The sequence below is a fragment of the Oryzias latipes genome, chromosome 18 (assembly GCF_002234675.1).
Source record: "Oryzias latipes chromosome 18, ASM223467v1".
Taxonomy (NCBI): domain Eukaryota; kingdom Metazoa; phylum Chordata; class Actinopteri; order Beloniformes; family Adrianichthyidae; genus Oryzias; species Oryzias latipes.
The window spans coordinates 3,585,958-3,607,374 of record NC_019876.2 but is presented as its reverse complement, the minus strand read 5'-3'; the positions used below and the strand labels follow the sequence as shown (position 1 = coordinate 3,607,374).

At 43.6% G+C, this 21,417-nt stretch overlaps 1 protein-coding gene across 3 annotated transcripts in view; it reads right to left on the bottom strand.

Annotated features, from left to right (window-relative positions):
- Positions 1 to 5: 5 nt before the first annotated feature.
- Positions 6 to 21,417, bottom strand: part of LOC101155640 (NACHT, LRR and PYD domains-containing protein 12-like) — a 74,515-nt gene continuing 53,103 nt past the window's right edge. For 2 of the 3 annotated variants that reach the window (XM_020711475.2, XM_011487253.3), the window contains 9 exons: positions 19,837 to 20,072; positions 17,919 to 19,728; positions 17,508 to 17,561; positions 17,131 to 17,295; positions 16,623 to 16,796; positions 11,844 to 12,017; positions 2,401 to 2,574; positions 1,469 to 1,642; positions 6 to 1,362 (listed from right to left, as the gene is read on the bottom strand). In XM_020711475.2, coding sequence (XP_020567134.1) covers positions 1,344 to 1,362; positions 1,469 to 1,642; positions 2,401 to 2,574; positions 11,844 to 12,017; positions 16,623 to 16,796; positions 17,131 to 17,295; positions 17,508 to 17,561; positions 17,919 to 19,728; positions 19,837 to 20,072 — 2,980 coding nt within the window. In that variant the 3' untranslated portion in view covers positions 6 to 1,343. The remainder of the gene's footprint in view (positions 1,363 to 1,468; positions 1,643 to 2,400; positions 2,575 to 11,843; positions 12,018 to 16,622; positions 16,797 to 17,130; positions 17,296 to 17,507; positions 17,562 to 17,918; positions 19,729 to 19,836; positions 20,073 to 21,417) is intronic. The other variant, XM_020711476.2, reaches the window with a different exon arrangement.

The following is a 21,417-nucleotide window of genomic DNA, read 5'->3' as shown; positions in this document are numbered from 1 at the left end:
TTTCAACTTGATTCATTTTATTTTAGTTATTGTTAATTGCATTTTAAAAGATCAAACACTGATGAAACTGTGGAAGAGTTACACACAGATTTATTTTAAAGTTTTATCACCTGTAAACTGTTTGAATATTTAATTAATAATAGACTTCACCAAGAAAAGAGTGACAGAGAGAATGGCTGTAAGTTTTAACACAAAACAACAATCATGGAGTGAAGCAATGAGAACTGAAGGAAGGCTTTAGATTAAAAATCATTGTTTTTAAATTTGCTTCATTTTTAAAGCTAAAGACCAACGAAAGACCTCACAAACGTAAACACACATTCTCTGTCCAGTAACTGTATAATAGCTTTAGTCTAATGTGGATCTGCAAACACATTAACAATTACATATAAATGATAAATAATGAGGAGAGTAAACTCCTGCTTGTAGTTTGTAGCTGTGCAATAAGGGGTAAACATGGGAACAATAACCAAAATAAAGCTTTAAACAGTACTTTAACAATGCTAAATGCAGAATTAATAAATATTTTTGCAACTTTTTTTTCAAAACCACTTATAGATATAGTACAGTAAAACTGATTGAAAAACAACTCAAAATGAAAATTGAACAAAAAACAATAAGAGTTACAACCAGAACAGTCTCATCATCTTAAAACCTGGTTTTTAGGAACCATCAGAACCTGTGAGGGTCACAGGAACAGTTCTGCCAGCTCTGGACCAAAGTATCAGAGCCAAAGTATATATCTGACGTCTGGGAATCTGTTTGACGGTGGAAGAATGTGGCGCCCCCCAGTGGAGAGTCTAAAGCTTCAAATTGGTGTTTATCCCTTCAGATTAAAACAGGAAGTTTAGCTTTTGGTTTTGATGTGCTTTGAAGTGCTGTGACTCTTCAACCATTTATGGAATTAATGTGATTCCGACGTATCCTGGAGCAGAGAAAAGGTTCAGCATGCTGATGTGCAACAGTTAACGCATCAGAATCCACAGAAATGATGTTAACTGTGTAAATAAAGAGTAATGGTGATCTGAGGAGTGTGTTATTTGCGGTCACCAGCAGCATCTCTGGTATTAAAGGCTTTAAATGAATTTCAGGCCAATGATAGAACAACAGCAAGACCTCATAATGCCGAGAAAAAAACTGTACAACACGAAGAATCAAGTAGAAAAAGATCAAAAAAACAAAAAAGTAACTTAAACTGCATTTTTTCTGTTTGAGTAAATGAATTAATGTAAAACATGAGGTTGAAGCTGACAAACAGCTGATCAGATCCTCTGATTCCTTCATCATTCTTTATCTTCTTCTCCCTGTGGAATATTCCAGACTTTGACAGGTGCTGTTCTGATTCAAGACTCTGGATTCCACCTACAGAGTAGAAAAGAAAGACGATGAAGAGGTTTTCCTCATCCTCAGTGTCAGTGACGCATCAGTAAAGACCATGAAGAACAGCAGGACTCAAACATCTACTGACCTCACAGTTTTTAGTTTGTAGTCTGGACTGTCCATCAGATCAAAGAGCTTCTGAACATCTGAATCATGCAGGTCATTTCCACTCAGGTCCAGTTCTTCCAGATGAGACGGATTCGACTTCAGGGCCGAGATCAGATTAAGACAGATGACCTTTGTCAAACTGCATTTCTTCAGCCTGAATGCAGACAGAAAAAGGGAGATGACATCATCTACGTTGCTGTCAGGTGTGTTCAGGTGAATCGTGTTTAGTTCTGCTTTGTGTTCTGATCAGTCAGTACTGTCCTTGTTTCAGTGGATCATCATCATTTCAGTTTAAGACATCAGAACAAAGTTGATCACGTCAGAGACACTTCATCAGGATTATAAAATCAATAAAATAAACAAAAACTAAATCAATATTCCAATCAGAAAGTTGATGTTCAGACGGTCTTAAATGCACTAATGAAACTCCTTCGCTATGGATGGTTTTCTCAAAGGTTTAAAGGAGGGGATTAATTGACTTAAAAAGCATTTAATGTACCTATAGCTCTCATTTTTATTAATATTTACACAATAAATAACACAACACTCTGCTAACAGTCCTAAAAGAAGCTGAAACTTACGTTTGATAACTAACATTAGCAATTAGCACTTTTAGTTTAGCCAGGGGTGCATGTGGTGTAGTGGTTCGCATTCTAGCCTCACAGTGGGAAAGGCCTGGGGTTTTTTGTTTTCACTGTGGAATTTGAATGTTATCCTTTTGCATGCATGGGTTTTTTTTTTCCTGTGTACTCGAGTTTTCCCCACATAGTCCAAAAACCTTTCAAAGTCCTTAAGTGTGAATTTGAGTGTGTGTGATTGTTGCCGTGATGAAAATTCCTTCATCCAACAGTAATAAATTAGGCTATTCTACACTATCTGGATGTCCAGACAAACAGGATTTAAAACACTGACCTCAGAGTCTTCAGTCTGCAGTGAAGACTCTCCAGAAAACCACACAGATGCTTCCCTCCTAAATCCTTCAGATAGTTTTCACTTAGGTCCAGTTCTGTCAGGCGGGACGGGTTGGACTTTAGAGCGGAGACCAGAATCTCGCAGCTGATCTCTGACAAACTGCAGTTCCTCAACCTATTACAGGAAAAAAAAAGCTACATTTAAAAAGTCTCATTGGAAATCTTCCTATATGAAGTGCTCAGCACAATAACAATGGACGTTAAGTAATGTAGAGAAATTTAAAGAAACAAATGAGAGCAAACATTAATTGCGTGAATTCAGAAACTCATCACTTTTTCTGCATGTGTCCCAAAACAGCAAATGAGGAACTTGGGAAAGAAGATTATGTGATATGATGACACATTCATCTGTAACACATCAAGCCCTTTTTGTTCTATCGGTAAGTGCAGTAGAGTTCAAAACAAAGACTATAACATGAAAGCAGTTCTATTGGTATGAGCAACACCTGTCCCTGTGTTGGTAGTTTGATTTTTCTTAAGGCTTATTAAACTTTTTTTAGAGAGTTAAGCTTTAGTCACAACCGCCTTTACAGGTTGAAATGGGTTGTGTGTGGATGAAAAATTGGCACCAATCGGCCCACCAATGTGAGAAGTGGGGAGACTTCCGGGTTAGCATGACGCTGTGACGCGGACCGGCTCGAGACCTGGTGGAAAATAAGATGATTTAATCCTGGGAGACTAAAACAACAAACAAGCCAGCGGAATATCTTTCGCTCTTCGCTGCAGCAGCGAGGAGGATCTGGACAGCCTGACAAGCTACATCGACGAGCAATACGAGCGTCTCGTCATGGGAAAAACCCCTCAGTCAGCCAAGCCAGCCGGCCCCACCAAGCGGAGCCGACCCGAAGAATCACCGGGAGCTTCTCCACCGAAGACGGAGTTTGAATCTAACGCGTGGGATATGCTTCTTAGCATTGATGCCAAACTATCCAGCTTCGACAGCCGTCTTTCCCTCCTGGAAGTTCTTCACCGGGAATTTCAAGAGATCAAGGATGCTCTAGAATTTTCCCAAAAACAAGTGGAAACCCTGACCGCGGAGAATTCAGCGCTGAGGGAGTCGGTAAGGTCCATCACTGATGGAATGAGCCAACTCTCTGAAGAAAATAAGAAGATCAAGGAGTCCATTCTGGATCTTCAATCAAGATCCATGAGAGATAACCTGGTGGTCATGGGAATACCAGAAACACCAGAAGAAAACGCCGAGGAAAAAATTAAAAACTTTATTCAAAGCCAGCTAAAGCTTCCAGAGGAAAAAGTTAAAACCATAAACTATCACTGTGTGCATCGCATGGAAGCAGGGAGACCTGGGAACCGCAGGCCCAGACCCATCGTGGCCAAGTTTGTCCTTCACAAGGAGAAGGAAGAGGTGAGGCGCCGTGGCAGGGAGCTCCGGGGAACCGACTTCAGGATGGATGATCAGTTCCCCAAAGAAATCTTGGAGCGCCGAAGGATCCTGTTCCCCATCAGGAAGAAATTTCTGAGTGAAGGGGCCTGCGCTGTCATCTCTGTGGACCGACTCTATGTGAATGGACAGCTCCACCGCGACCCAAACGTCACTCCCTGGCTATTCTAAACCAGATATGTATCCACACCCTTTACACTCTCTGCACAGGTGTCAGTTTATGCTTATATGTGACACACTGGGCATAACTCACGGGGCATAAAGGTTTTCCACTTTAGGTAAAATCACCACCAGTCTCCTCAGCAGCTTCAAGCCTGTTCATGATAGGTTTGTTCTGTTTCTACCCTCCCTGTTTCCTTAGTTATCCCCCCCTCTGCACTCCTTTCCCTTTTTTCTTTTTTCACACACTATTCCCTCCCCCTCACCTAAGCTGCCACATAACCCAGCCACTCTACAATAGTACTGATCTGCACAACACACTCAGACACTCAGGATGTCCAGCATTACATCACATGCACTGTACATTACACATAAAGCCTCATAGCAACATCAAGCACACAATTATGTGTACATATATACTCATTTTTGCCTCCATCAACAACATACAGTTTCTAGCATTCACCTCAACAGCAGCATGTCCACCCTAAGGTTAGTTACTTGGAATGTGCACGGAGCTGGAACCAGAGAGAAGAGACTGAAAATAATGAGCAAATTAAAAGATCTCAAAACTGATTTTGCGTTTCTTCAAGAAACTCATATGTCTAATTCCTCAGTGAATATTCTCGCCACAGCAGGTTTTCCCAACGTATATAAAGCCTGTTATAATTCTAGACAGAGAGGAGTAACAATTATGATAAATAGGGAAATTAAATTCACAGAAACTAGTACAGTCATAGACCCAGAAGGAAGATTTATAATAGTCACTCTTTCCACTCAAAATATGCAGCTGTGTTTAGCTAATGTGTACGCCCCCAACGTAGATGACCCTAAATTCTTTCATTCCTTCTTCTCTGCGCTATCTGAACATACAGACAAATCGCTAATCATTGCAGGTGACCTCAACATGTGTTTAGATCCAGAGATGGATAGACTAAATAACACAGGAAATCTTAGAATCTGGCAATCCACAAACACTGTTAAACAGTACATGGAGGATTTTGGTCTTTGTGATGTTTGGCGTTTATTCCACCCCACGAAAAGAGCTTATACCTTTTTCTCCACAGTTCATCAATCATACTCAAGACTAGATTATTTCTTGGTTAACAGCTCCTTGTTGAGCATAGCTACGGAAGCACAGATCCACCCCATTACTATCAGCGACCACGCACCAGTTTTCCTGACTCTTAAAAACAAAACATCACCACCTTCATTAAGGAGCTGGAGGTTCAATACATCGTTGCTTAGAGACCCTAATTTTATAGATTTCTTTGCTAAAGAATGGTCCTCATATCTTGAAAATAATGACCACCCAGGTATTTCCTCGTGCCTTTTATGGGAGGCCGGGAAAGCAGTCATGAGAGGAAAAATAATCGCCTTCTCATCCCACAAAAAAAGAAAAGAAAACTCTAAACTAGTGGATTTAGAGCAAAAAATCAGACTGTTAGAGGAAACCTACAGCAACTCCCCAGATGATCAAACTCTACAACAAATAAGGAAAGTAAGAATCGAATTAAATGAAATAACTAATCAAAGAACACAGTTTTTATTACAGAGACTACGCTTGGAGAGGTTTGATCACAGTAATAAATCTGGGAAATATTTGGCAAATCAACTCAAAATAAAAAAAGAGAAGACAACTATTTCATCAGTCATAGACCTAACAGGAAATGCAACACATGATCCAGCTGCAATAAATTCAGTTTTTAAAAACTTTTACCAATCTCTCTACTCATCCCAAATTAATCCTTCTGACAATGACATCAACAGTTTTCTCAATAGCATAGATTTGCCTAGACCAACAGAGGAACAAATCACAGCCCTGGAGTCCCCTTTTACTAAAGAAGAACTACATAAAGCATTAACCAACATGCCTAGTAAAAAAGCTCCAGGACCAGACGTCTTCCCAACAGAATTTTATAAAGAGTTTTGGCAAATCTTAGCTCCCATTTTTCTCAGAATGACAATAGAAATCAAGGACAACAATTATCTACCTCCAAATATGAATTCTGCTAATATAATCTTACTTCTGAAACCTGGAAAAGATCCCACATCACCATCCAGCTATCGACCCATATCGCTGATTAATGCAGATCTTAAAATAATCTGCAAAGCTTTGGCGGGAAGGCTGGAGAAGGTAGTTCCCTCTCTAATACATCCTGACCAAACAGGCTTTATAAAGGGTAGACATTCATCTACCAACATGCGCAGATTAATCAACCTCATAGATTATACAACCATCAACAACCGAGAAGCAACCATTTTGTCACTGGACGCCGAAAAGGCATTTGATCGAGTCAACTGGAAATTTTTAATAGCCACCCTGAACAAATTTGGCTTTGGAAAATCATTTATTAACTGGATTAAAATACTATATGCCTCTCCTAATGCTCGTATCAGAACAAATGATCAAACATCTCCAAGCTTTAATTTACAAAGAGGAACCAGACAAGGCTGTCCACTATCTCCGTCTTTATTTGCACTATTTATTGAACCTCTAGCTGCTGCTATTAGGCAAAGTCGAGACATTGAAGGCATTCAAACCAAAAATTTAGAACACAAAATAAGTCTTTATGCAGATGATGTTTTACTATTTACTCCTAATTCACAATCTTCCATCTGCCAAATCATCTCCCTAATTAATAGATTTTCCTCAGTTTCAGAATACTCCATAAACTGGTCAAAAAGCACAATTCTACCAATTAATTGCAATTATCTAAATCCGTCATCTATTAAAATACAAACAGGCAACATAAAGTACTTAGGTATAAATATCTCCTCTAGGCTTTCTGATCTACTCAAGCTAAACCACACCCAACTACTTAAAACAACCGAGGCTGATCTCACTAGATGGAAAACTCTACCCATTTCTCTAATCGGGAGAGTTGCAGCCATAAAAATGATGATTCTCCCAAAAATTAACTAACTATTTTCAATGATTCCTTCCAAACCTCCAACTACTTGGTTCAAATCATTAGACTCATTCATTTCCCAATACCTCTGGGAAGGTAAACCTCCACGGATTAGTTTAAAAACTATTAAAAAACCTAAAGATAGAGGAGGACTAGGCCTTCCAGACTTCCAGGACTACTACTCCGCGAACAGATTGTTTTTTGTCCAAAAATGGCTGAATCCTGGCTAGACATTGAACAAAATCTCTGTGATAACCTAGATATTTCTAATTTACCTTTCTTCAGTTCTAAAATTAAACAACACAAATGCTTCAGAAGTTTAAACATCAGATCATCCTTAACAGCCTGCTGGGATTTTCTTAAAAAAAACAACCTCACATTATTTCCATGCAAACTCACCCCCATTTGGAATAACCCTGACATTTTGATTAACAAAAACATGATTCATTTTGCTTCATGGAAGAACAAAGGAATCCAGCAGTTCCAGCATATAATTCAGAATAGAAAATTTATGTCCCTCTCAACGTTATCCTCAACCTATGGAATTAATATAAACAAATTTCTAGAATATCAGCATCTTAAATCAGCTATAAGCACTAAATACTGCCTGACCCAAATAGACCTAGACCCTCCCCTTACAGTAACACATTTCATGGACCTTAAAAATCCCAAACTCACCTCCAAAATTTATAAGATGTTATCAGACATAGATGAAACCATTTACTTACCCATGACAAAATGGGAGTCTGAGCTATCATTGAATTTTAGTGAACAATTTTGGCTACAGATCTGTTTGAATGCCTTTAATATGACCAAAAGCCCTAATCTGCAACTTATTCAATACAAGATTCTCCACAGAACTCACTACACCGGACAGAGGTTATTTAAAATGGGTCTCAATCAGTCTGCTATATGCACACAGTGCATAGGTAACAACATAGACGACTATTTGCATGCCCTGTGGGTCTGTCCACCTGTCCAATCATTTTGGCGTAAGGTTTGTGAGGATTTATCAATCTGGTTTAATCATAAGATTCCTGCTTGCCCCAAATTCTGCTTATTAGGTGACCTGAATAACATCAACATGGAATCTAACAAGGCCTATATGGTTCTCACCGCTGTATGTATCGCAAAGAAAACTATCCTCCTAAACTAGACATCTAAAAATAATCTTAGCATCAACCACTACAGAAACCTCATGTCAGAGCATATTAGTTTAGAGATAATGTCCTCCACAAAAAACCTGTCGGCTTCAGACTCTCCCTGGCTCCAGCTGGTTAGTCACATCACCTAGTAGGGGTGGGATGGTGATAGGTTGAGCCGGGTCCTGGCTGGTTGGGTGGGCCGGGGTGGGTTTGGGGGGATGGGCTCTGCCGGGCCTGTTGTTCTCCCGGCTCGGGGATCTGGTTGCCTGGGTGGGGTGGTGGTAGGGGCGCACACTCTGCCGGCAACTTGGCAGGGGTTCCTGGGCGGGTGCCATCTGGGCGCAGGGTAGGCAGTGCGGCTGACCGGGAACGGCGGCCGGGTGCCGTGCTGGGTGGCTGGTCGCCGTGGCGGGGGCTGGGGGGGGGGGCTCTGGGGCTCTGGGGCCTGGGGTCGTCTGCCCATGGCCGGTGTTTGGCGCGTGGCCTGGCCCCCCGGGGGTCAACGCCGCAGTCACAGCAGGGGTTAATGGGTTCACTTGGGTGGGTTTATTTCATTATTATTATTATTATTATTTTATTCATTATTTTATTATTATTATTATTATTATTATTTTATTTTTTTTTGGGGGGGGGCAGTGTGCTAGTCCTTAGGGAGGTCAGGGTATGAATGGTGGGGCTGGACCCCCTGCCCCTCCGTTCTGGCACCGGGACCCTTCCTTGCTGGCTGTCTCTCGGCGCCACGAGGCTCTGACCTCCGACTGCGGCTGGTTTGCCGTTTCTGGCTGCCCGGCCGCTCTGGAAGGGGGGGCGCCTACCGCGGCCGGCTGGGGGGCCGGTCGCTCGGGGGAGCCTTCTCCCCCGGTTGTGCCCATCCGCCCGCTCCTCCCCGCTCTCACCCAAACAAATATTGCACACAGGCACATAGGGCCCCGGGATCTGGATGGGAGGGGTATGCTGGCGGGGCTCACTGGGGATGCCCCTCTCTGGGTTCTCATTGGCACCCGCCCTCCTCCCCGCTTTTTACTTGCATATTAGACACTCTGATTCATCTAGGGCCTTGTGGAGAGGGTCTGGTGGAGGGGGGCACGGTGAAACATCCGTGCTCACCTTTCGCTGGCCCCCCCCACAATTTTAACTTCCTCTGTAGACACACACACTGCATGCTAGCAGCACACACACAGCAAATACACACCACTCACAGAGGGACTCCGGAGTGGGGGGCTTTGCGGCTTGGCAACGGTGGAGCCCCCCACACTGGTGACCTCCTATTTTACCTGCAGCACACACACAGCACTCCCACACCTCCATACATGGGTGGGGTCGGGGGGGGGGGCGGCCGGTCTTCACCCGCTTGGTCCTCTCAGGGCGGCCGGGCTTATGGGTATCCTGTCAGCTGCGGGAAGGATCGGGCATACGGCGCTGGGGGTCGGCCGGCTGGGGGGGGGGTTACTGCGTGGCGGCGGGGGTAGGGAGGGTAACCAGATGATTGCGAGTATGTGTGTGTGAGTGCATGGGTAGGACGGACCTGGGGGCTGGCTCGCTGGGACCCTCTTGGGCTTTCCCTCCCCATCACAGAGAGGGGAGGGCACTGAGAGGGTTGGGGAGGGGGGCTTAGATATTATGGCGGGGGGGGGGGTTGTAGTGCGTAGGGTTTTAGGGTTATGGGGGGTGGCTGTGGGTGCGTGGCGATCCCTGGGTTGCTTAGGTCGCGTGCCTGGGCTGGCTTGCGGAGACGGGGCGCTGGTCGGGTGGTGGCCGGCTCATGGGTTCCGGGGGCCCTGGCTTCGTCCCTGGCCTTTGTCTCGGTGTCCGGCGCCCGGCGGCCCCCATGGCTGCCGCCTGGTACGGCTAAGCGCTCCTGTCTTGTGGCCTGGGGGCCGGACACTGGGTTCGCTTGTGCCTCTGGGCATTGGGGGGGTGGGCGGACCCCTCCTCCTCCCCTCCCGGGCTGCCTGGGTCCGGATGCTGGGGGGGCTTCTGGCCTGGGGGGCTCTCCTCCCCTCTCCTGGTCTGGCTGGGTAGGATCTGGCTCCCTTTATGAACACACGGTTCACGTCGGCAGCATGCATGTATCTCCACCCCCACGTGCACGTGCACACTACCACACTGCTCCCTGTCTGCTTCATCCCTCCTCCTTACCTACAGTGTATTGATGGACAGATTTTTTTCGCTCGTCTTAGTGTCAGATTTTCACTTTTTATGTAACATTCGTCTTTCCAGCAGATCTGGTATAATTGTTACAGCTTAAAATAATAACTTATTCAAATCAGTGCTTGTATCCCCCACCTTTTCACCTTTCTTCCTTTTACTCTCTTCCACCCTCCCCTCACATTCTTCCCCTCTCCCTCCCCACACACACTAAATGTAACAAATAAATAAAAAATAATACAACAAAAAGGGGTTTATACAAATCTACACTCTAGTTTCTTGAAGCTATATAACCTCTTTTTGTGATAGTAAAACCTGTCCAACACAAAAAGCCTTCAGCTCTAATCTGTTTGCTCAGCTGTTGGACAGAACAAGTTAAAAAAAAAAAAAAAAAAAAAAAATTGGGCAAACCTGTGCTAGGCATGGAGTCAAGTTGTATGAATTTTTCATGTATTCACCCACCCAAATCCTGCAGACTGTTCTAAGGGCCCATTAGTGCTGTTCAATTGATACATGTGCACTCCTTGCATGCAGCCTGACTGAGGAAATTAGACAATTATTTCATGCCCTGTGCATGAAAACATTGTTTGGTCATCCTACAAGCACTTATGTATCACGGGCACACATCGTGTATGCAGCATTTCATTAAGGAGCTAGTACTTGTCCTATATGTGTCTGGTTTTGAGTTTGTTCCTGTTAGGTATTCTGTTCTCCTTTCCACATTTTGTTTCTCCATATTTTCGGTCATCGATCCATCTTCTTCTGTTTATCCAAGGCCGGGTCGCGGGGGCAGCAGTCTAAGCAAAGATGCCCAGACTTCCCTCGCCCTAGCCACTTCCTCCAACTCAGGCATTCCCAGGCCAGCAGAGGGACGTAGTTTCTACATCGTGTCCTGGTTCTTCCCCAGGGCCTCCAACCAGTGGGACATGCTCAGAACACCTCCCCAGGGAGGCGTCCAGGAGGCATCCGGACTAGATGCCCGAGCCACCTCAACTGGCTCCTTTTGATGTGGAGGAGAAGTGGTTCTAGTCCGAGCTCTCCGCGGGTGACCGAACTTCTCACCCTATCTCTAAGGGAGCGCCCAGCCACCCTGCGGAGGAAGCTCATCTCATCTGCTTTTTTTCAGGACCTCGTTCTTTTGATCATGACCCAGAGCTCATGACCATAGGTGAGTATTGGAACGAAGATCGACCGGTAATTGAGGGCTTTGCTTTTTGCCTCAGCTCTCTCTTCACCACAACGGACCGATACAGCGACTGCATAACTTCAGACGCCGCTCCGATCCACCTGTCAATCTCACGCTCTAGTCTTCCCTCACTAGTGAACAAGACCCAAAGGTATTTAAACTCCTCCACCTGGGGCAGGAACACTCCCCCCACAGATGGCAGACATAGATGGCAAACTACCTTTCTCCAGTCAAGAACCATGAATTCAGACTTACCAGCTGACCCTCATCCCAGCCACTTTTGGTCATGTTCTGGTGATTTTACTGTATTAGTTAAGTTTCTGCTACCATGCTTGGTCTCCTGCATGATGGGTTCTATACCACCAGTTACTGACACTTGATGTAAAAAAACTTCATTGCAGAGATCCAAGCAAGAACTAAAAAATGAAATTTGACCTCAGAGTCCTTAATTTGCCGTCTGGACTCCTTAGAAAGCCAAACAGCTTCTTCACTCCTGAATCCTGTAAGTTGTTCCTGCTGAGGTCCAGTTCTGTCAGATTGGACGGGTTGGACTCAAACACTGAGCCAATGCGGCCACAACTGACATCTGTCATACCGCAGTACCTCAACCTGAAATGAAAAAGAAGAACATTTTAATTTGAAATACAGATGCAACCATCAAGATGGTACAAGTGTGACAATGGAAGTGGGTTTTCTGAAATCCTACTGATGTAACGAGTATTTCATGCCACGTGCATCAAAACACTGAATGCCCATCTCCTGGAGATAATAAGGTCAAGTGTGGGGGTGGGGTGTTGGGGGTTGTACTCTAGAGCAGTTGTCCCTGAACATTTTTAGCCCGCAAACTGGTTTAATGTAATACTATATTTTCATGGACCGCTCTGAAACAAAAGTTGTCAGAATCAATTCATATTTAGAGTAGTACTATTCAGCAACAGAACAGGAAGATGAACTGTTGTTGTTTACAGCTTCAGAGCGGAAAACATGAAATATCATTTTGAAAATGGAAAACAGAAAACTCTAAGAAAACTGGATCATAACCATTAATTAAAATCATTCAATCATCATCGTCATGGTCAGAGTGACAGCTGTCCGTCTTTGTGATCCAAATGTTCTACTGTGACCTTTGGGGTTCAGACCACAGTCCTCACTTTTATGAAGGGTTGGGGCTTTATTGAAGATTTCTTTTATTTTAAAGTGAAGGACTCGGTAACACTTTATATTAAGATTCTTTAACAATTTTTTTTATGCATTAACAAGCATTATAATATAATTTTTAGGGTCTTAGTAAGACATTTATAAGTAAAATCAGTCTAATAAGGTTTATTAAATTACTTAGTTAACACATTTACAAGCAATATTATTAGGATGTTTTTAAGATGCTAATGATACATTTATTGGCATTATAGATGCCTAAAAAATGTTTCAGTGTTAATAAGCTTAATAAGATTTATTAACAACCTTTGTCAACAAATTAAGAAGTATTATTGTTGTTTGGGGTTCTAGTAAGACATTTATTAGCATTACAGATGTCTCACACAAGCCTAAGTGTTCATAAGCTTAATAAACTAACTTAACAAATTAATAGGCTTTATTATTGCGTAAGATGCTAGTAAGATATTTATTAGCATTAAAGAGGTCTTGCAAATACCTGAAAGTGTTTATAAGATTCATTAACATCTAAAGTCAGACCATTGTCTTCAAAGTCCATACTCTAAACTGCTTACAAGCTTAACAAATGCATTAATTAACTTTGTTAACAGTTTATCAATTGTTTTGCAGCACCTCAAATAAAGTGTTTACCACAAACAACCACAAAGCATAAAGCTTGTAAAAAGAACTTTGTAACATTAAAACAGACTAAACAAACAAAAATCTTTCTGTAAAAGAAATATAATAATTTATTTCAGACAAATAAAAAAAACAAAAAAACATAGAAGGGACCGGTGTCGGATGACGCTAGTATCATACCTAATAAGGATAAAGTATCTATCCTGAGTGAAACATTCATTCCAAATCCCATCACTAACAGACAGTTCTCTGGATTCAGTGCGTAACTGCATTCAACCACTGTTGCCTTGCTTTCAAATCCACTGGAAAGTTGCACAAGCCAGTAATGTCTGACGACCTAGGGCAATAAACTTACAGAAGCCATGCTAAAGCTAACATGCTAGCGACCGACCGTACAGAATCAAAGATGGGCAGGTCAACTAATTTACAATTGGCTGATGAATCTGTCAATCAAACTTATCAGCAAAACACGAGTGCTCGCTTTCAGCCAATTGAATGGCCTCTTAGTAACTAAATACACCAACTGGTGCAGCTCGGACACATCCTCAGTGATGAACCCAGGGTCTTGGGGTGTTTCGGTTCTTAGATCATCATACACCCTCACCTGGGCGACCCAGCCGGGGGTGATCAGTCCCCAGCTTGTGTCTGAGCAGCGCTACACCACGAATCTGCTCTCTTGATCCACAGCCACCTAGAGGCTCTTTCTGCTGCCTCACTGATGGTTTTGTTGGCTTTTCTCTCCTGCAACCCTCGAATACCCAGGAGCTTGAGTACTCTGTGCATGGATTGCCCTGGGAAACCCCTGCAGCCCACTTCAAATGGCTCACACCGTGCCCTCCAGCCACTCATCTTACAGGCTTCCACCAGTTCCAAGTATCTGGCTCTCTTCCGCTCGTTGGCCTCGCACATCCGATCTTCCCAGGGTACTGTAAGTTCCAGCAGCACCACTTGCTTTGTGGCGTCTGATGTTAAAACCAGGTCTGGCCTGAGGGAAGTCTCTGCGATGTGCTCTGGAAACTTAAGCTTTCTCCCCAGGTCCACTTGTAATCTCCAGTCACAAGCTGATGCTAGCAGCCCAGTTGAGATCTTACGCTCTGCTTGTGGTTTCTCTTCTGCCCTGACAAAAGCAATATTGCACTTCTCTGGGAGCTGGTGTTTGCTTTGTTGAATTCATGTGCAGATGGTGGCAGCCACTGCCCTCAAAACCTGGACATGACGCCATGTATACCTTCCTTCTCCCAAGGCCCTAGGGCAGCAGCTCAGAACATGCTCCAGGGTGCCTATTGCCTGGCACAATGTGCAAGCCGGTGATTCAACTAATCCCCAACAGTGCAGGTTGGATGGGCTTGGAAGTACATCGTAGACCGACTGGATCAGAAACTTGAGTCTGGCTGGTTCTGACTTCCACAGTTCTGACCATGTGATCTTGCGGGTCGATGCATTTTTCCATCTCGTCCAAGCACCTTGCTGAAGCATGGCTACAGCTTTGATGTAACGATCTTCTTCCACCTCTGTACGGATCACTTCCTGCACCAGCTGCCGTCTCTCCCTCCCTTTGTCTCTGTCGAATTTTGGTCTTGAGTGGCTTCCAAGACCTGCTCTACCCACTGCCACATTGCCAAGCAAGACATTGTGTCTCAGCCTGGCTTCTGCACGAGCAACTGCCTCTTGAGCCTGCCACTTCCTTCCGGTTCGCACCATGACGCCTGCAGAGGAGACTGGTGTCGTTTGAGTCTCTATACAGTAGCACCTCTCTGGCTCTGGTAACTTTGAATTCTTCTATCAGGCTTGTGAAGGGGGAGTTGCAGCTTGTTGGAACGGCCATAAAGAGCTATACTACTTAAGCTCCTTGGCAGGCCCAGCCATCTGCGCAGAAACTGGGTGATTTTACGTTCAAAGCTCTCCACGCTGGAAATTGGAACTTCATATATCAGTAATGGCCACAAGAGTCTTGGTAGAATGCCATAATGATATATCCATGCTTTGAACTTTCCTGGAAGACCAGACTTGTCCACCACTGCTAGCCAGGTTTTCAGCTCTTTGTGCGTTGTCTCTACTGCTGCCTTATCCTTCAGTGTGGCGTCAAAGACTTTCCCCAGGCTCTTCACTGGTTGTTCTGACACTGAGGGAATTAGGACTCCATCCAAGCGGAAACGGAACTTCTCCACCACTTTTCCTTTCCTCAGAACAAGGGACCTTGATTTAGCTGGCTTAAACACCACTCTTGCCCAAGCCATAAGCCTCTCAAGCCCTTGGAGGAGCCAACGACATCCTGGCACTGATGTAGATGTGACAGTCAAATCATCCATGAAGGCACGAATTGGTGGTTGGCGTGTGCCTGATCTGGATAGTGGACCCCTGCATTCTGCTTCAGCTGCTTTGACCAGCATGTTCATCGCAAGGGCAAACAGCACCCCGGATATGGTACAACCTGTTATGATGCCTTTCTCCAGACGGTGCCATGCGGATGTTACTGAGCCTGAGGGGAATCGCAGACAGAAACTGCTGTAGTAATCCTGCACCAGATATCTGATCTTCTCCGGAACGTGATATGTCGTCAGGGCCATTGCCACCAGCTTGTGCGGAATGGATCCATAAGCATTAGTAAGATCAAGCCAAATGATTTTCTCTTGCCTCTCGGATCAACTGGGTAACAACTCCTGTATGCTCTAAGCAGCCAGGCATGCCTGGAACCCCTCCTTTCTGCTCTGTGGTGTCAATGTACTGGTTTCTCAGGAGGAATTCAGTCAGTCTGTTTGCAAGAACCTTGAATATCTTGCCTTCCACACTGAGCAAAGAAATGGTGCGAAACTGTGTGATGTCACTTGTCTTAGACTTTCTCTAGGCTTTCACACAGGTGACAAAAAAAGCCCCGCCCACCTATATACCTATATTTATAGACATCTATAATGCCAATAAATGTATCATTAGCATCTTAAAAACATCCTTACAATAATGCTTGTAAATGTGTTAACTAAGTAATTTAATAAACCTTATTAGACTTATTGTACTAATAAATGTCTTACAAACACCATAAACATTCTATTATAATGCTTGTTAATGCGTTAACAAAGTTTGTCAAGGAATCTTAATATAAAGTGTTACCGAAGACTCTTCTTTTGTTTGAGGAAACTTTCTAAAGACATTTGTTTTTGTTAGGGAAACATGCAAAGTCCACTCAGAAAGCTCCCAGCTTGGATTTGAATTGAGGCCTTCTTGTTCTGAGGCGAGAGTGCTAACCACTGCACTGCTGTACAACCCAGGCTGAAAGTCATTGTAACAAAATATATGAAACAAAGGGTTAAATCTGCAGCCTTAGTGACTGAACTAAACCACAGAAGAACCTTTACATGAGATTTTACAATATCAGACAATAAAGATGAACATATTGTCTGATTTTAGGAAACCTAAAACATGTCTGACCTCAGAGTCTTCAGTCTGCAGTCTGGACTCTCCAGAAAACCACACAGATGAATAACTCCTGAATCCTGCAGGTTGTTTCCATCCAGGACCAGTTCTGTCAGATGAGACCGGTTGGACTTGAGAGCTGAGACCAGAACCTCACAGCTGATGTCTGACAAACAGCAGCTCCTCAACCTGAATCCAAAATGAAAAGTTCAGATCAGATCACAAGAAGGTAAAGTTAAAGTCTTTTTTGGGCAGTTCTGCATCGTTTTCTTTTTTTTTTCTTTGTAGAAGATTTGAAATGTGAAGAAATGAATTCAGTAAAGAAAACTTCATCGCAGACATCTGCTAGAAAAGAAACAATAATGTTCTTTAAATTCTTAGTTCCGAAAGAGTTCAAAACCAAGAGGAAAACTATTCAACTAAAGTTACTAGAACCTTAAATAATTGTTACTGTTGTTAATGACAATTGACAGTAAATATGCAACAGTTTGGGACTGCAATAAAAACAATTAAATGTACTGACTTCAGAGTCTCCAGTTTACAGTTCTGATTCTTCAGACCAGCACAGAGAGTCTTCACTGCTGAATCCTGCAAGACGGTTCCACTCAGGTCCAGTTCTGTCAGATGGGACGGGTTTGATTTCAAGGCAAAGGCCACGGCTTGACAATCAGTCTCTGAGAGTTCATAGCTGTGATCACAAACAGAGATAAACATGTTACATTTAGTTGACTTAGTCCTTGTCTTGATAAAGTCTACGTGTCCTGTTTGCTATTTTGTCATAAAATCTTGGAACTGACAAAGTAGATAGATTATGTCTATCTGCATTTGAATAACAGGAAATCATTGGTTGGTTGTTTTAAATGTGTTCATCGTGTGAAATGAAAAAGGTTTCCTTCTTACCAACTGGACTCGTGATTTGACTCGTCTCCAGTAGGTTTTGACACAAACCCCATCCTGAAAAAGTTAAAGTACTCATGTTAAAAAATTGTATTAAATGAAACATAGAGGAACATGTTTTAAAATGAGTATCAAAGAAGAAAGAAAGAGTAACAAAGCATGAGAGCATCTGTCCTTCTCTTTCTTGCTATAGCTTAAGTTAAGTGCTTTTCTGCACATTTCCATGGCTTTCTCTGTCCTGTCTACCCTTCTGAATCATGTGCCAGCGTTTACCATTTTTGACCATCCTTTCTGCTTTTGCAGTCTGAAATCCCAGTCAGTGTATTCAAATAATAATTTTTTTTAATTTAAAATTGCAAAAGTGTTGAAGGTGTTCTTATTCAATTTTCTGATGAGATCTATATTTTGACTAACCTGAACTTCTTGCAGTTCCTCACAGCTGGGATCAGTCTCCATCGACCTTCTCTGGATGTTTTGTATTGATCCAGGTACAACTCATCCAGAACCTCCTCTGACATCTGCAGCATGTAGGCCAATGCTGAGCAATGGATCTCTGAAAGTTCCTTCTCTGATCGGTTCTCAGACTTCAGGAACTCTTGGATCTCCTGATGAACTGAGAGGTCCTTCATCTCCATCAGACAGTGGAAGATGTTGATGCTTCTGTCAGGAGACATGTCATTGGTCTTCATTTCCTTCAGGTTGTTGATGATTCTCTGGATAATTTCTGGACTGTTCTCTGTCTGACCCAGCAGACTTCCCAAGAGTCTCTGGTTGGACTCCACTGAGAGACCATGAAGAAAACGAACAAACAGATCCAGGTGACCAGTTTGACTCTGCAGGGATTTCTTCATGATCCTGCTAAGAAACTCGTCTAGAGTAGAGATGTTTGTTTGAATCTTCAGAAGATTCTTTATTACTTCGGTCTTCTTGTTGGTGAAACGGTGGATCATGTAAACAGCAGCCAGAAACTCCTGAACACTCAGATGAACAAAGCTGTAGACTGGTTTCTGGAAGATCTGACACTCTCTTCTGAAGATCTCAGTACAAACTCCTGAGTACAAAGAAGCCTCTGTGACATCCAGACCACACTGCTCCAGGTCTTCTTGGTAGAACATGATGTTTCCTTTCTCCAGATGTTCAAATGCCAGCCTCCCCAGCTTCAGAAGAACTTCCATGTCAGCCTCTGTCAGCTCCTGTGGATTCTCCTCATGTTCCTGCTGGTATTTGTTCTTCTTCCTCTTTGTCTGGACCATCAGGAAGTGGGAGTACATGTCAGTCATGGTGGTGGGAAGCCCTCCTTTCTGTTCTGGGGTCAACATGTGCTCTAGAACCACAGCAGTGATCCAGCAGAAGATTGGAACTTCACACATGATGAAGAGACTCTTGGAGGCCTTGATGTGGGAGATGATTCGACTGGACAGATCTTCATCACTGAATCTCCTCCTGAAGCACTCCTCCTTCTGGGAGTCAGTGAAGCCTTGTACTTCTGTTACCCTGGAGACACAGGAAAGAGGGATCTGATTGGCTGCTGCAGGTCTGGAAGTGATCCAGACCAGAGCTGAGGGAAGCAGACGTCCCTGGATGAGGTTTGTCAGAAGAACATTGATTGATGACTTCTGAGTGACATCAGACACCATCTGACTGTTGTTGAAGTCCAGAGAAAGTCTGCTTTCATCCAGACCATCAAAGATGAAGAGAAGTTTACAGACAGACAGCTGCTCTGCTGGGATCTTCTGGAAGGTTGGATGGAAACGTTGGATGAGAGTGAGAAGACTGTGCTGCTCATCTCTGATCAAGTTCATCTCCCTGAATGACAGAGGAACCACTGCACTGATGTCTTGGTTCTCCAAGCCCTCGGCCCAGTCCAGAGTGAACTTCTGCACTGAGAAGGTTTTTCCAATTCCAGCTACACCAATGGTCAGAACCAATCTGTTGGATCCATGTTGGTCAGGTAAGGGTTTAAAGATGTCATTTAATGGCAATTTAAGTTGGCCCCTAATTGGAGCATTGTGGAGGGAGTTTTTCCTAGAGATTGTCTCCAGCTGACAGACCTCATGTTGGGTATGAACTTCTTCTCTCAGTCCTTCTGTGATGTAGAGCTCAGTGTAGATCTTTTTGAGGGGAGGTCCTCTCTGTGTTTTATCACTTCTTTCGGTCACATGTTCACATCTGCTCTTCAAACTGATCTGATGTTCATTTAAAAGTTTCTGCGGACCAAAATCTGCTAAGATAGAAAAAACAATGAAAACAGAAATACATCTGTTTGGGACAACACCAACTGAACTCTACTTTTTAGAAAATATTCCATTATCAGACAGATGTTTAGTCTTACTTTGGATGGATCTGTTCTGACTGATGGTCTGCAGTCCAGCTCTACTTTTGGGTATTTCTGCACACTGTGGGCAGGAGCACAGTCCTGATGGATCAGACCGGTCCCAGTACAAGGTGATGCACTGCCTGCAGAACCAGTGTCCACAGCTTGTAGAGACTGGATCCATTAGGACGTCCTGACACAAAGAACAGCAGGACAGCTGTGCTTCCTCACAAACGATGGCCTTGTTCGTCTTTCTATGAACACAAAAGAGAGAGAAAATATTCTGACCAGAATCTAACATTGTCCAACAATAAATCTATCACTGGAATCTGTGGTTGATGGTTCAGTTCTCAGGGCAGCAGAATTCAAACTCCCCCCTCTCTTGCCCCTGTTTTTCAGCTCCTCAGTCATAGCCCTAAACTGTTTCTTATTCCTAACACGCTGAATCTCATCCAAACTGCTTCAGAGTATGCAACAAAAAGCTTTAGTAAGAGCTGAAGGTCCAAACCAAAAGGGCATCATCATCAACAAGCAAAGGAGAAAAGATTCTAAGGCTCCCTAACCAAAACAGCAGTGCCAGCTTTCCATTTAAAATATTGCTCTCTGATGTGAATTTTTTCAGATGTAATGGTTTAAGTCCAATAAAACAACTACGAAGTCAATCAACAATGAGTTGTCTTCAAGAGTGTCATAATGACAGCAGGTGTACTTTTGCTTTTGCTCATTCTGGCTGAGTCTAGCGAGACCTCTTGGATTAATGTGTTGCTACAAGGCACTTGACAGCAAACCCCTTGCCCAAGTTTGGCTCCAGGTGTGGACCTGGTGACCCTAGTACACGTGTGTGACATATAATAGCCTAATTTACTCAAATTCCAAAATAAGAGTCCAAAACTTTGTGTTCAAAAAAACAGGACAAGGCATTCTGTTGGAATTTATGATTGACCTACTAGGACAAGGGGAAACTGACAAAAAGAAGTATGTATTGCAAATGCAAAATCAATGTAGAGTAGTAAAACAAGGCATTGGCATTGGATGCTGATGGAACAACCCAACCAGCGAGGCCAAGTGGGCCCCAGAAGGTCAAAAGTGGGCAGAATATGTGGACCCCAGATGGGTTTGTCTGCAGTTTCTATGGTGGCGCACCTGTGTTTGGCCACATTGGCTTAAGTGGACACTCAGTGGGATTGCTCACTATGCTAGCCAGCCGCAGCGTGGACAACTGAGCTGTCCACCAGGTGGCCTAGCATCCCCGTGGCGCTAGCCGGCAGTCTGGTGGACAGCACTGAGTGCCCTCATAAAACACAGGTTGAACACAATAGAAACTGTGGACAAACCCATCTGGGGCCCACATTTTCTGCCACTTGTTAACCAGATGAGGGCCACTTGACCTTGCTGTCTGGGAAATGAACTAGATTGTGACTCTTGACTTCACATCTATCAAATAACAAACAGCATACACAGTGTTCTATGACAGAAGGTGGGTCATTCAGGCCATTGCTACACACACACTCATCAGCTGGTCATCGTGTATCCAACACTAATGCCAATCAAGAATGCCCACACAAAAGGTGTCCAGATTTAGGTAGCAGCAGAGGTGAA